At 39.0% G+C, this 17,039-nt stretch overlaps 1 protein-coding gene across 1 annotated transcript; it reads right to left on the bottom strand.

Annotated features, from left to right (window-relative positions):
• Positions 1-4,147: 4,147 nt before the first annotated feature.
• LOC133519261 (uncharacterized) lies at positions 4,148-6,144 on the bottom strand. Its single transcript, XM_061853256.1, has one exon. The coding sequence runs from the start codon at positions 5,909-5,911 to the stop codon at positions 4,301-4,303; it is 1,611 nt and encodes a 536-aa protein (XP_061709240.1). The 5' UTR covers positions 5,912-6,144; the 3' UTR covers positions 4,148-4,300.
• Between the last annotated feature and the right edge of the window lie 10,895 nt (positions 6,145-17,039).

Genomic DNA, 17,039 nt, shown 5'->3' on the forward strand with positions numbered 1-17,039 from the left:
AAGTTAGAACTACTCACAGTACTCACCTATCCGGTGACATGTCGGCCATGTCACTTTATCCTTGTTGGTCATTAGGGGCAAATTGCCCCGGGTAAACAGTCCATCCTCTTTTACAAAAAAATACAAACATAGGAAGGACAAATCAGAAAATTAGGATTTTTTGGCCAGTGTTCAAAATCGCCTATCGTACGCGGCGTGTAATCGTGAACCTTGTTGGTATGCATGAGGGTTGATATTGGGCTGTCGCCGCGCGCGTCATATGACGTCTTTGGCGGTCAAAAGGTTAAAATATGCAAGTTTAACTACCGTATCCCTACTACTATTAAGTTAACTTTATGTTTGTATGGGTCAAATCTTGCAAGTAAAATTTTACCCACTTTCCGACTTCCAATGAAACTGAAAATTTGCATACGTATGTCGGGTGACAATGGAATATTGTGGTACCATCGAGCTCATCTGATGATGGAGACAGGAGGTGGCCATAGGAACTCTGTCATAAAACAACACAATTGTTTGGGGTTGTCAGAATTGTCTCGATGTATTAGTTGCCTGTGGAAAGAAAAGTACCTACAGTCAGAGATAAAAGCTTGTACCAAAATGAAATTTCATTAGATAGTTAAACTTTATAACTCTTTATGCAAGTTAACTATGACCAGAGGGCTGGTTCTTTCCTTGCCCAGCGAATTGGCATCGCCATACAGCGCGATAATGCCACCAGCCTTCTGGGCACCCTACCATCGGGCGACGAGCTAGCCCCCATTTTTTACTTTACATGTTTCTTTACTTTAGTTATATTTTTTATTTTATTTTATGCGTTATAATAAAATGAATATTTACTATCGTATCTCATTTTATCTAACTAATTGTCACAAGTACTTAAGTAAATATTTGCGTCACTTACCAACCCGATGAAGCGGAAACATCTTCCTGTTCCGCGCAATTCAGAATCAGAGTTTTTGTCCACTTCCTTGTAAAGCGAATTAGATAAGTATTAAGGTAATTTTATAGTTGTCAACAAGTTAAATTACCTAATTCGCTAATTATGGCTCGGAGACGCGTATGTGACAGCCTTTGGCTTAGAAGCGTCCATAGATTAGTAGCAGCACCGTGCTGGGCTTGTATGGCATCGTTGGGGTTCGAGTATAAAACAATCACAGCAACCCGACTTTACTATTAGAAGTATTAGAACAAATTAGATTATTTTTAGAAAATACTTTAATTTGTTTTTTTATTTCAAGTAGAAACACTACTATATAAATTATAAACTGAAATAAATGTCATATATTAAGAAAAACTGACCAAGGCCTCCAGTGCCCCAGTCTGGAATCGAACCAGCGTCCTCTGCTATCGCGTCACGGCAGCATTGGTCGAATTTTTCCAAGGCTCATCTGAAGGCTTACGGCGCCCCCTAGCCATCTCTAAGGTAGAACAGTATGGTACGGACCTTCTAACTGGATCAACTCAGGTGATACCGAGCTAGCGAGAGAGATGGTTTTTTTAGACATATATGATATTTATTTCAGTTTATAACCCGACTTTAGTTTACTACTTAACGTTATCAATATACATTATAGAATAATTCTCTTTGATTATACTTACAATTCTATTATTCAATTATTTATTTAATTCGAATCCATAATAGATCCATAATTGTTAGTAGTTACAACAAATCTTAAAATGAATTAAGGTTAGTGACATACAAAATAATAATAATAAATCTAATAATATATCAGCTCAGGACGTCCAGATATGGAAATAAATCCGATTTCGATTAAGTTGTTTTGCTGCATACTACATTCTCACGAAGATATTTCGTCTCGTCTTTTTAACCGGGACTATGAAATGGAAATCGCTTTATCCATCGGGCCATATGCTTGTTTCCCACCGACGTAGCATAAGAATAAAGCTAACTTAGTAGCGATTTTGATAGCTCAAACCAAAGAGTAAAGTAAGTATGCTCAAACTGTGCGAGTGACTGATGGTTATTTAAACGTCAGAATAAATAAATAAATATTATAGGACATTATTACACAAATTGACTAAGTCCCACAGTAAGCTCAATAAGGCTTGTGTTGAGGGTACTTAGACAATGATATATATAATATATAAATATTTATAAATACTTAAATACATAGAAAACACCCTTGACTCAGGAACAAATATCCGTGCTCATCACACGAATAAATGCCCTTACCAATATTTGAACCCAGGACCATCGGCTTCATAGGCAGGGTCACTACCTACTAGGCCAGACCGGTCGACGAAAATAATTTCATAGAAGATTGACTTTTAAAATAGCACTTGCACAGTTTGGGCTATCGAAATCGATGCTAACTTAGCTAGGTTTAACTAGTTCTACTTTCCTAGGAGATCCCAATGGTCAGAATCCAGGAGGGTGATGAACCAATTCCGGTGCAGTCTAAAAATCTGATTCTAATAAAATATGGCTTTGGAAATGGCTTGAAAAACAAAGCGCCTGATAAAAATAACACAGCACTAATTTCAGCGATAATTTGCCTACCAAACAAATTCAGGCTTTACACGCACTATTATTTCACAAAAACTCAAACCATTGCAGTTACCCAATTATATTTTCATTTTATGCTCTAGAGCACAGTACTTTCTAAGTAAAATATTATGATAATTTTATTTTTTGCTATAAGTAATTAAAATTTTGGGTTTAAAATGTATTTGTTGTACAGTTTCCATTCTGATAAAGTCAGGCAGACCCAATATTATAGGGTATCAGGCTACTTTAGAGCTGCACTATTAGGCGGTAGTAAGATTTATCGGCGGCACTCAAGCTTCCCACGGAAGTTACCGTCTTGGTGTCAGGCGGCAGCCGACTGTAAAACTTAAAAGCCATTTTCTATCCTTGTCTGCAATGAAGGTAAACATGAACAAAGAGAATATAAATGCTAGGGCGTTCCCCAGAAGCGACGTGGATGCAAATAAAGCTGGGGCGTACCCCCGAAGCGACGGCAAAGGCAGCACAGGCGTCCTACGATTAGCAACCTGAAACGTGGGCTCAATGACCAGCAGAGGCTTAGAACTGAGCGAAGTCCTTTCTCGGCGTGGCATCAACGCTTGCTGTGTGCAGGAATCCAGATGGTGGGGATCAAAATCAAAATTAATAAACCGGGAACAGTGGAAAAGGCAGTCATAGAGAGCAGACCCCAGATAATGGGATAAAGCTTAGGAAAAGAACAAGAGTTTCCATTCTGATAATTAACTCTCCATTCCATAAATAACGATATTTTTACCTGAATTGTTGTGAAAGTACCTTCAGGAAATACTACTAAAGTTTATACTTAGCCGTGTTTTTTAAATGTACATATATTTTACTTTCCTCGTTTTCAAAATGAAAAGTATAGTGTTTAACTCGGGTGAAAATCACCATTTCGTCCCTTAGTTAAGAAGGAAAAATAGCTTTTCAAATCTAACGAAATCACGGTTTATTATTATGAAATTCCATTTCGGGAGAGGACGTTTTCCACTAAGTAATTAATCTTAGCAAATCCCTTTGATCATTTTGATTTTGATGTCGATCGCTTCAGCATAATATATTCTATCAATCATCAAAGTGATTTGTTAAGATTTAGTTGGTGGAAACCGTTTTCTCCCGAAATGGAATTTCATAGAAAAAAATCCGTTATTTCGTTAGATTCGAAAAGCTGTTCTTCTTTCTTAAGAGACGTATGATTTTGAAGGTTTCAAAGCCTAACCTCCAGTGGAGTGAACTAGGCAGCCAGTCCAGTTACCTACTTGCGTGGAGATGACACAGTTCACATAGTGACAGCGGCCTCGCCGTGACATTGACCGGCCGCGTTAAACCTACATTCGTCTCTGCCACACACACTTTGCATGCTGCTGAGGTGGAGGTCACGGCGTACGGTCAATGTGGAGTTCACTCAAAATAGTCCAATTTGATTATTGCCATGTGAAGACCTAGTTTCAGACAACATTATTATTGAGGCTTGCCGCGTGGACAAGAATATGGTCTATTTAGCAGAATAGTATATTTTGGATTGGATAGTCGGCGGTGCTTCACAATGATATAAGTAGTAACTAACATATCAAATGAAATGACTTTACAGTAAGTAAGTATATGAATTTCATAACAACTAGCCTAGGGATAAAACAAAAGTTACTTAATCTTACTTTTTAATGTAAAATTTTCTAAAACCCTAAAGAAAAATAACAAAACAAATAAAAACAACAATATGACATTTCTAAAAAGCACGGACTAATTTATCAATATTTTACTCGAACAAACGCAAATGTCTTCGGGACACGTTTCTCATTTCTGCATATAAGATCGTATTAGCTTAATGCCTATGATCAGCGCTGTGGTGCATACAACCATCTTTATCGTATTTATATAGTTGAATCGCGGGATCGAGCGGGTAAGAGGTCCTTCATCGAGGATCGTTGGTGATGTGGTCAGTTCCAAGTCTTCAAATGTCGTCGCTTGTGGTCGCAAGCACCTCAGGAGATGCAAGTAGGCGTTATGCCCTGCTTCTAAAGCAGCTGCCACGTCGCCATCCCCAAATACATCCAGGGCCCCCCACTCCACTACGCTGTTAGGTTTTATAGAGGAAGTCAGATTGCGTAGAGCCACGTAGTCCCCGCAGCGTGGTATGAAAATATCAGAAATGTTTTTCTCTTTGTAAACAAGGGGTTTCGCGGCTTCTTCTCCAAATAAATTCGTAAGCTGTTCCAACACAGCATTCTTTGAATTGCTGATGCCGTCTCTAACTATCAGAACCCCAACTAAACCTGCATTGGTATCCAAACCCGTGCTTGACAAATGTGGACGCTCCATAGCCCAAACGATGGGACCACGCATACTAAGTATATCGCCGCTGTATCCTTGACTCTGCCAGAAGTTCCGTTCATATTGAATTCTGAATTTGATCACTCTTCCAGGTAGCATCGCACCAACAACTGCAGCTTCTCTGTTGGACATAAATTGCTCCTCAACCGCTATCTTCAGCAACTCATCAGGTCTCAGAGCCATTGCTAATAAATTGCAAATGTAGTTGGTTTCTCCCTTAATGGTTTCCAAAATTACCTGTTCATTGGAATAAGACCGAATTTTTTGAATAGGTTTCGCTATCACTGTAATGTCTGCTACGCTTTTTTGCAATTTATGGGAGAAATGTCTCCTACAGTATCCGAATAGCTTTTCCCGAAACCTCGTATTAGACCCGTCTAAATGGTTTCTCACGCTTGAAGTCCTGTAGCACTGGTGTAAGTAAAAAAGGACAGACACGGAGTACGAGGAGGCCCCACAGACTAGTTGAACCACCATCCTCATCACTGCTCTCGAATTCGAAAACAACAGAGCACCACAGAGATGACTTTCCATCGTAGTTTTATCGAAATACAATAGATTTCTTCGCTCCACATCCCTGTTGACTCGTCGTGGTTGAAACAAGTCTCTCGCATTCTGATCGAGTAGGTCTTGATATTGATTCAACTCAAACCTCTCTACCACATTCAGGTAATCGAAGCCATGGTAGTCAGTAGTGCACTGAACCGTGCTCCCGTCAAGATATTGAAAGAGTTTGTTTAGCGGTGATCTCACTAAATTAGGATTGGCTATAGAATCGGGCAAGGGTAGACCGAATTCTTTGGAAAATCTGAGTAGGTAGTCTCTTGCGATGTTGTCGACAAATTTACTCAGCGGTTCGGGTTCTTCGGGGTCATCATCATCGTCTGATTCGTCATCATCTACCTGAAAGGCTACGTTACCTTTCGAGATATTCTTGTGAACTGTCGACATATCTAAGACTACGATATCCATCGACTTTCCAAAAGTCTTCTTCAGCTTATGAGCGGCAACTATACCAGGAAGACTACATCCTAGTATGATCACGTCCGCCCTAATATTAGAGTGAACTACCATAAGTAACGTATAAAAATGTATAATTTTAAGCTATTTTAAACACTAAAATCCAACCATGACGTTTGATGTTAAACAAAGGGTGTCAACGTGTCAACTGTCATCAATAGACATTTGGTTGTTATTTTTTGATCGCGGTCTTTGCATGAATTACGCACATTTCATCAAAAGCATAAAGGATAATATTATGTTTTTTAATTTCATAAGATTAATAAAGACGACATGCGAACCATATATAATATCGCGTAAGCGTAAGCGTACGCGTCAATGTAAATCTGTGGGTCTTCCCAAACAATATTGACGGCGCTCAGCTCAGTGGCATTGGAATCCGAGTTGAAGGTGTTCGAGCTCAAATTGGGCTACTTATCATGGCCAAGGCCAGAGGTGAAGCACGCAGCCCGAAACAGATCGCGATGGCGGCACACGGTGGAGGTCCTACCTATTTAGGCGACCTAGCCGTGTAGCCAACGTGCAAATCGCTTACGCTTCGTAGCGATCGAAACGCAACTGTCACTGTCGCACTAATATGGAAGAGTGTTAGAGAGACACAAAGCGTTTCGTTGTCGAAGCGATAGCGATTGTCACCTTGGCTAGGCCGACTGGGAAGCGTTTTTAGGGTTCCGTAGTCAATTAAGAACCTTTATTGTTTCGCCATGTCCGTCTGTCTGTATATGCTTCTGTCCATCCGCGGCTTTGCTCCGTGATCGTTTCGTTAGTGCTAGAATGCTGAAATTGGGCACAAATATATACATAGTTATGCCAATAAAGTCGTAAAATAAAAACTAGAAAAAATATTTTTAGGGTGGCTCCCCTACACGAAAAGTGGGGATGATTTTTTTCGCTTCAACCCTTTAGTGGGGTTTTCGGAAATATTAATCGCTCTGAAAGAAAAAACAATTATGTGACCCCCGAACTTCGACTATTGAACCATAGCTCCAAAAAATATGAAACAAATCGTTTAAGTAAAGACTTTCAAGGAAAACTACAGCGAATCTGATTGGTTCAGCCGCTTTTGATTTTGCAAGAAGTCTATTTCCACATTTTCGACGTACGGGTAACTACGGAACCCTACATTGAGCATGGCCCGACATCTCACCTGACATCTATTAGCCGGGTTTTAAAATTTTGATTTTTACCTTCAATACTATCTCCACTACTATGAATCGATCGGCTGATAAAGGCGAAGTCGTAACATCAATTTTTACACCATTCTACTGATTTTTTTTTTATATACTACGTCGGTGGCAAACAAGCATACGGCCCGCCTGATGGTAAGCAGTCTCCGTAGCCTATGTACGCCTGCAACTCCAGAGGCAGAGGCTTTGCGCTTATTCCAGATAAAATAAATCTATTTATTGACAATAACAATATACATAATGGATATATACAGATGAATACTATAACTAGCTTATATCTAAAAGAGGCCCTTGAGGCATTGTACCAAGGATGCTGGCGGCATTTCCTCGTTGTATCGCAATACTGATACGTTGTGCGAGGAAGCCGCCAGCTCTTCGGTCACCAGTTATTATGATATACGAGTATTATGGCAATGCCAATGAAGCACACCGCTCATAAATAAACATCATGGCTACCCAAGCTTCCTGGAATTGAGAAGCACCCATATGTGCCTATGGTGTCATAACTTCCTAACCACCAGCAGCGCGAGAATCAACGTTCGAAATAGGTTAGCAATGCATGTACAATACAATACAATACAAATATACTTTATTGCACACCTCAATACAGAAACAGTACAAATAATACAACACATAAAGAAGAGGTAAACAACAGGCGGTCTTATCGCTAAAAAGCGATCTCTTCCAGACAACCTTTAGGTAGCGGAATTAAAAAAAAAAAAAAAATGTACATGTTTGTATTGTTTGTACTCTGGTTTCGAAAGGATAGCAAGAAACAAACACCGAGTTTAATAATAAAGTGACGTATAATTGTTCGTATCAATGAGTTTTTCGGAACTTATGTACGAAATATCATTTGATATTTACCACTAGTTTTTCGGTGAAGGAAATCATCGTGAGGAAACCTGCATACATTTGCGAAGGAATTCAAAGGTGAAGTTCCCAATCCGCATTGGGCTAGCGTGGGGACTATAGCCCGAGCCCTCTCGCGCATGAGAGGAGGCCTGTGCCCAGCAGTGGGACGTATTTATATAGGCTGAATTATTATTATATTTGCTCTGGCTGAACTAAACTCCACAAATCTTCTCTAAATACAAAAATAAGTTTTAAATATGTGACCGCGGCCAGCAAAACGTCCCACTTTGTCTCTTGCCATAACGACGCCTTGTCATTATTCGTATAAAGATACAAGCAAATATCGTCCTTATGGCAAGCGACAAAGTGGAAATGTCCCACTTGCCGGCCGCAGTCAAATATGATAACCTTCCCGTTCGTAAGATGTAGGATTTTTTATAGATCTACCGGTAAATTTGGTAAACACATTTTCAGTACATATGGTGCTACTTTTCCACACTAGTGCGTAAATTAGCACATTATGTAACTATGTCGAAACTTTAAAGAGCCATATGTACTGTAAAACGTTGTACGATACACGTGCGAATAGGTAATTCGTAACTCGTATTTTAATTTATCGCCACTCGTTACGAATTTCCTATTTTTCGCACTTGTATCGTAAATAACTATTCACTAAGCGTTTACAGTCATCATCAGATAAATATATAGGAGCCCCCAAGTTGCTTACAAATATCTAATCACATATATATCAAGGCAATGTGGTCGCGGGAAACTCATGGTAAACATTTGTTCATAGGTCATTAGGTTTTTATACATACCTACAGAAGTAATCGTAACCTTCAGCGTCACGCGTCAGGGGCGCGGCCGTGAATGACGCGAGCACATCAATGAAGCATCACAGCCACACGATTCACACGTCTCGTGATCCCGACGACCAATTAGATTACTAATTCACATTATTACAGTCACCATCAGATAGGTATATCGAATGTTGACAAATATCTGAACAGCCTGTATTATTCGAAATGAAAATAAATTATTTTAATTGGTTTATTAATACATGTGGAGAATAGGTTACATATTATTGAGCTAAAACTGCTACCTACTCTAGTAGTCTCACTAAACCAAGCTACCTTTTCAGGCATTATTTCAGGTAATTAAGAGGAAAGGGGACAACCGCTTATCCATACAAACGTACGTGTCCTCATTTTCTTCTGGATATGAACATTAATATTATTACCATTTGGCGTTGAAACTCTAGGTCCATGGGGTCCCAGCACGCACAAGTTTTTTGGAGAAATCGCGAAACTGACGACCGAAGAGCTGGCGGCTTCCTCGCACAACGTAATCAGTATTGCGATATAACGAGGAAATGCCGCCAGCATCCTTGGTACAATGCCTCAAGGGCCTATTTTAGATATAAGCTAGTTACAGTAATCATCTGTATATATCCATTCTGTATATTGTTATTGTAAATATTGAGCACATTAATAACATTTTCATATTATTATTTTTTAGTTTATTTTAACAAAAGTATTAATACACAATTACCTACAAAAATGGTTTCGCCAAACTGTTTGATAGTTTGTTGGCGAAATACAACACTCTTTACTTAACAAAAAACTATATCTTATATCTATTAATATTAAGGTCTAATTTTTAGTTTGTAATTTTCTTCGAGAAAGGAATTTATTAACTATATTATAACTTTACTTTTAAACGTACTTATACTTTTACACTCGTCTTCAGATCGTTATGGAATAGTTATTTACGATACAAGTGCAGAAAATAGGAAATTCGCAAATTAAAAATACGACCGAAGGGACGAGTGTTTTAAATCGACACGAGTTGCGAATTACCTATTCAAGTGTATCGTACAACGTTTTACAGTACATATGTATAGGTATGGCTCTCTAAAGTTTCGACATATGCACGGAAAGTGCTTCTTCCCGCACACGTGAGAGAAAGTAGCACCATATGCACTGTAAAATATTTTTACACCATTTCATGTATGCACTTATATTAATCATACCTATGCCGCTGAAAACAAGTTCAAGTAACAGGCGCATAGAGCTTTTACACTAAAAAGTTATGAGATCCCCTAGTTGGCATCAAGATTTTTACTTTATCAGCTCTAACTCAATAAAGCCAACAGCTTGCTCAAACAGTACGGCTTGGCCGCTTGAGCTGACTTTGAGTGCACGTCAACGCATGATAACTTATTTCCTTAGGACTTTACGTGTGCACAGAAAATTTTAAAATATTTTCTAGTATCAAAACTATAATTCCTACTACACAAAGTGTGACCAGCCCAAGATTTTTTGAATTTCCCGCCAAAATATTGTGTAATATTTCACTAGCCAGACTCTAGTACCCACAACACAAGCCTTAATTAAGTAATGACAAACAAGATAGAACACAGTGCTGTATTGTCTTGTTTGCCAGTGCTACGAGTATTGCTATTAATATGAATATTACCAGCTATATAAGATAAAGAACCTTCACTTAATGTTATTTGGCGCCTCGTCTGCCAACAAACCATACTCTGGTTTAGCGGAAGTTATGATTTCGTTTTAAGGTTTGTCTTTTGAATAAACATTTATTTCATTTCATTTCAATTAATTGAGCTTACTGTGGGATTAGGTAGATCTGTGTAAAATTATCCTATTATTTATTTATTTATTGTGTCTGTGTGCAAATTCCATGATTATGTATAAAGTTCCTTGATTGGAACCCAAAGCTATAAACCTAATTGGAAATCTAAATACCTATTCCGCTTGAAACCGGTTTTGTAACCAATAAATCTATCTTAGATACAACCTAATGTATTCAAAGGTTTATTATTTATTAAAATCACAGCAAATCAAAGCCTATGCCTATAATAATCTTGCCATATCTGTAGCAGAAAGGATTAGAATCGTGAAAACTAATCGATGAAATATGAACCTTGTGACAATGTAAATAAGCCATGATTTAAACGAAAGCGTTTTATTGATAAGATTTTGTTCGCTAATTTGCCTCGTACGTCACAGATAACTGCCATTTATCAACGTCACACCTCCAAAGTAGACGCCTCCTCTCAACCGGTTTGCGCTTACGATCTTCTTCAAATAATTACTTGCGAACGGTCCTTAGCAACTAAGGCGAGCGTGAACACAGTCGTAAAAGGTTATAAGTGATAAGAGGACGGTGGACGATGTTATGCAATCGTTTCAAAAATGAGAAAGTATCTGTTTCCTCATTGATACTACGTGTATGTAAAACATTTTTTTTAGTAAATTAATCATCAAAACTCAATACATTTTTGGGTAAAGCAGCTGTTTACTTGTTGAGTTTGACTTGAGTTCGGCTTTTATATCACGACGATAGCACACAACTTAAGCATAGGTACGGTCTCAAAAATTTCTTACTTACCTAAATCAGGTTTGTCTCTTAAAAACGTACTTATATCACCCCTGGAAAATGGGTCTGATGTCAGCTGCTGTCTCTATACTATTCTCTACCGATTTGAATTAATATTTATCCTCTTTAGACCTAGACGAATCCTAGTGACATTAACTGTAAACAACCCGCAATATTGTATTGGCCGGATCCGAGGACTGTGAGAGATATAAGGAGTTAATAAATCTAAATTTTTGCAAGGAAAGGAATGAGAACGGTAGCTGTGGATACAGTACGCTACGGTCACGAGTCATAGCTATGCTATATTAGCATTATGCTGGCGACATACCCTATTACACCATCCTACAAACATTTCAATTTATGACGTCTGAAACAGGCTCCTTGGCCCCATCTCCCCTTAAGTCCTTTCGCCCCGGAACACAGGCGCCGGCGCACGCGAGATCGAGCACGTAGGCCAGGACCGACGCGTGCCCATGCGCAGTGACGTCACGGCGCCGTCATTTGTTATAATTGATGATTCGCAATCGGATATAGGTCATTGCTATGTAGCGTGAACATCGAAGTACGAAGAACGATTAGATTAGTTTCTGTGTGGTATTCAAGTGACAGGGATGCAAATAGAGTCGGATCAATATAACTCTATATTTGCAATGATAAAATGAGGCGATGTCATCATTACGAGTAATGTAAAATTTCTGGCGATGCGATGGCTATATTCTTTTAGTCGCACTAACTTTCATTTTATATAATTATTAAATCAAATAACACTACATAAGTTTTATGATATTATTATGATTTTATATAATTATCTTGATGTTGCTGATCTATTTGATCTAATAACATTAAATAAAACATTCAGAACAGTAGGTTAGGTTAAGTTTGAAATGCAACCTCTACACAAAACTAACTTCTACAAGAAAATTGGTTAGGCTAATAACCTATGTTAAAACTGCGACCCCTACACAAAACGAATTGCTACCAGAAAAGTAGGTTAGATTAGAACTGCGGCCCCAACATAAAACGAACCGCTACCAGAAAAGTAGGTTAGGTTAGAACTGCGAGCCCTACACAAAACGAATCGCTAGCAGAAATCTGGGTTAGGTTAGGTTAAAAAGGCGACCTCTACTCAAAACGAATTGCTACACAAAACGTGTGGTACAAAAAATATATAAATTCATAGAAGTTTGACGCTTAACACTTGCACTGTCTGGGCTGTCAAAATCGCTGCCAACTTATCTTGGTCTGACTCTATGACGATATTTATCTTAAAAATAATCAATGTTTAATGCAAAGTTCCGACAGCTCATGCCAGAATTGCCAGAGCTCAGAGGCTCGACCGCGATAAAACGAAAATCGACATTACGGTATCTGCCTCTTGCCTCTTTGCCTTTCATTTTTCGCGATAGACCCCCTAAGCCTAAATAGTTTAATTTTTAGCCGTAGTGAGCGCTGTGACCGTTTCGGCTTCCCCCACTACCCGCTTTGCACGCATCATACCCTTTGAAATTATATCAAATGTTATATCAAAAGAAATTATATTATCTTTTATCATACCTGTGTTAGGACACCCCAAATTCCAATGAAAACATTTGTGATCTTGATTGACTTTGTTTTACTCAGTGCAGAGATAACTTAGAAGCACTCAATTTTTTTTTTTCGAATTTCACTGTTCGCGGTAGTGCCCAGTTTTCTTACATGTCGTTGTTTAAGTTGTAATTTGAGGATTGATATCCTCCTCCATCCATTGGGTCCTCAAGGCGTTATCAAAGATCAAAATACAAATTTAATTACATCTATATTTTTTTCCAAAATATTACCTATTTATCTATAAGTACCTACAGTACCTGTTTTAGAGTGACCTAAAAATTTGATCAAAGAAGGACTAAATAACTGTCGTCTACCTAATACCCATATATTACTGACAATAGCCTATGAAAGGCCGAGCAGTATGTGCTTGCATCTCCCATACTGGAGCTCCGGAAGGCTAGGCAACTTTTTCTTCAGAATTATAGTCAAAATCGAATAAACTGTAAACTACTACCTACACTGTGATGTTAAATACGAGAAGACAGTTTAGCAGAAAATTAATAAAGACAGATCAGGTATGTACATTTGACTAGGTACCACTATTCTAACGTTGATCATACGTTCATGGCATTGTGTTTACCTGGTAATCATGTTATTGCCAATACGCAACAACTGGTTGTCGTCAGTAATGTTTGGATTGCGCCAGAGTTAAATGACGTGTGGCGGAGGCTTGAGAACAACACACAGATTAGACTGATAAGATATGTAGTATAAGCACGATTTTTTTTTTTAAGTCAAGTCTGCACATTTTATTCCTGATAATTATTTACAACATAATATTGTACAGAAACAGTAGAGCTGACTATAAACAAAAATGTTAATACTAGATTATTATATATGAATACAGAAATAAAATAAAAATACCCCACAAACTATTAGCCCCGTCAAATATTAACTTTTAGGCCCGGTACTGTTCCCTACCTGGCCCAAACGTTCCAAATATGCCGGCTGCGTTGCCACGCTGAATGGCTAAGGATATTTGTTGGACCAGATAGGATTCAGCCCGGGGGTCGCAGCCTCTGTCCCTCAACCGGTGACCAATCTCCCTAACCAGCTTCTTGGCCTCGGCGCACCATGGCCCAGCCCTTTCGACAGCGATTTTGAGGTAGGAACTGGCATGCGTACTTGCACGGTTGCTATGAATTAAGATCAACACTCCTACTTTACACTAAATGATCGCATAATCCTAACAGTTTTCGTGATTCCGTCCACGTTTCGCCTTTCGATAATTGCACCATTTTTTTTAATAACTGAGCACCGTCGTGGTCATTTCCATCATAAAACAGCCGAATGAAGAGCTTCATAAGTATACGGAATGGTCCCAACCAAACGAATTTGTTCAATATACCAAACCTAAATTTTTCCCGTTCATGGAACAATGACGCGACACTATAATGAAATGTTAAGAGGGAAGTATAGAACATAGGTACTCGTCCAGGATACAAAAAGAGAAAATGTTTTTCGACTTCTAAATACTTTTCCCACTCCATCCCTACCTTGTGACGTCAGGTCCTGTGCACCAGGTGGGTACCCGCGACCACAAGGGTAATGTCGCTCTCCTTCCGAGACCGAGGTAATTTTCATGATTGATTGTTATACGAATCTTTTTTTTTTCACTGACAGCCAGTACTCGTGCTAAAAATCTGAAAGACGCATTCACTGCCTGCACCAGACAATAAAAATTGGCAGTAAAATTTCAATCATGGTATTCGAAATCATAATTGAATTTGTTTCGTTTTATAATCAAAAGAAACAAAATAAAAGCAACTATGTTCCATTCAAAAATGATTTCAATTTCATTAGAGATAACTTATATAGTGTAATAAATTAGCACCGTGGGACGCTAGAGGACAAACCGTGTGAGTATGGAAACACGGCAAGATCTCATGTAGTCGGAGTTCGTTCCCATTTAAGCCAGCATGGTTACGAGGCTGATTAGACACGATTATTTCCATTATATCAAGTTATCTGTCCGTTTCAGTTGCCAGGCGGAATTCTATAGCCAAAGAAATGATAACTGTTTATATTACGTTTGTTTTAATTCGCCCTTACTTAAGTAGATACTGGCAGGATTAAATGACTCACAGTCACGCGTCAACATATTAAGGTGCGACCAGATCGCAGCATAAAAAACGGTCACGATACGGAATCGCAGTGACGCGTCGTATGCGTACCGTTAATGACGCATGCTCCCCACACCGCTGCTTAAAAATCTTAAAATACGCTGACGCACCGTAAATTGATCTGCGTAAAAATCGCAAAAAATATTACACGGAGATCTTATGGCAGACACCACACCGGTGACGTAAAAGACGCAAAGATTTGCGAACAAAAAAGATTCGCGTGAAGCACGTACACTGCGATTCCGTACCGTCACCGTTTTTTAAGCAGCGGTGTGGGGAGCATGCGTCAAAAACGGTACGCATACGACGCGTCACTGCGATTCCGTATCGCGACCGTTTTTTAAGCTGCGGTCTGGTCGCACCTTGATGAGGTATTGTCCCGACTGAAATTACAAACGCGGTCCCGCGGGTCGCCTTATTTTAAATTCGACCTCACAGGAATACTGAGCATTATTGGAGCGGTATCCGATCGCTCGCGGTGATCGGTGTACGCAAAATGCACTACACGTTGTGTCATTATGCACTTTGTTAACTTCACGCGAGTCGTATCAAGGTTAATTTTCACAAACTTTTTTTTATACTACATCGGTGGCAAGCAGGCATACGGCCCGCCTGATGGTAAGCAGGTAGCTAGCCTATGGACGCCTGCAACTCCAGAGATATTACATGTGCACATTGCCTACCCTTTAATACATTGTAAAATTTAATAGGTACCTACGAGGATGTTTTTTTTTTTTAAGTATTTTAACCCCTTAGACAAGACTTCAACGCGCGCATAACACATTTTGAAAAACAACATTTTTGAGTATCAAATAAGGAATGGGAGAGACAAAAATAGAACCTAAATCTGTGTATGATTTTTATCAAACGAAAAGTAGGAACATATGAGTCATTTTAAAAATGCGTATTCCTCTTCGGATGTCCTTCTTTCCTATAGCGATAAGGCCGGTAACACGCATGTTGTTTATCTTTTCGTATGTCAAATTTGGACAGAAACAAATCTGTGGTAAACGGCGAAACGCTATTTTTGAAATACGTGCGTTAGAAATTGGGAATTGACCACTCGTATTCAATTTTATTATTAAAATTTAAATGCCTAGTAGTGGAGATAAGTAGACTTAAATTGACCGGGATATAAACCGTTACCTTTCAATCAATCTAAGTCAATTTAAATCTAGTGAAACTAACCGTGAATCATTCAAAACTGTTATTGTAGATAAGGAGATACATCAATATCGAGCGCTCGAAATTCAAAACTCGGCCCCCTTGTATGTCAATCCTGACCATGACTGATGGTCATGGTGTGATGTGATCACGCGCCATATTGCGGAATTTCATTGGAACTAAATTTTTCATACTAAACTGAACTGTCACCTTATACATGAAAATAACAACGCCCTCTTCGCGGAAAATTCGCGGAAGTGCAATGGCTTGACGTTGCGATGAATGACTTGCAACTCTTGCAAGCCAATCGTCTCCCAAAATGGAATTCTGATCGTGCAGATTGGAGGAGAAATAGTGGAAAAGCAGAACCTGAGCTCTGAAGCAGTATCTGAGACCCCAGCCGGGAAAAACGCTACGATGACAGAGAGAGTAACTACAGTTGCCAGCAGATATATCGGAGTGGACAAGGTGTTCACAAATATCTGAACAAAGCCTCTATTATCAAGATGATAAAGTGCATGTTCAGATACTTTTGAGCACCTTGACCGTACCGATATATCTGATGGTGACTTTACATGGGATGGTCTCCGGTTGCTTGGCTTGGATAGATCGGTGTCCAAAAGTGAAATTTGCCCTATCATGTTGTTATCACATCGATAACCGTGTCCAATACTTTGCTCGCTACGGAGTGCGCAGTTCTGAATTCAGAGTTGAGCCCCCATGACTAATAGCAAAGAGAATTTGAAATAGAGGTCAAAGAAAACTTTGTAGCCACGTAAATTTACTGCCATCTTGCGACACATGATTAGAACTTTTAGAACGCTATTTGAATTTGATCCTTATTCTTTCACTGATATGTGTTGA

Source organism: Cydia pomonella, chromosome 6 (assembly GCF_033807575.1).
Source record: "Cydia pomonella isolate Wapato2018A chromosome 6, ilCydPomo1, whole genome shotgun sequence".
Lineage (NCBI taxonomy): Eukaryota > Metazoa > Arthropoda > Insecta > Lepidoptera > Tortricidae > Cydia > Cydia pomonella.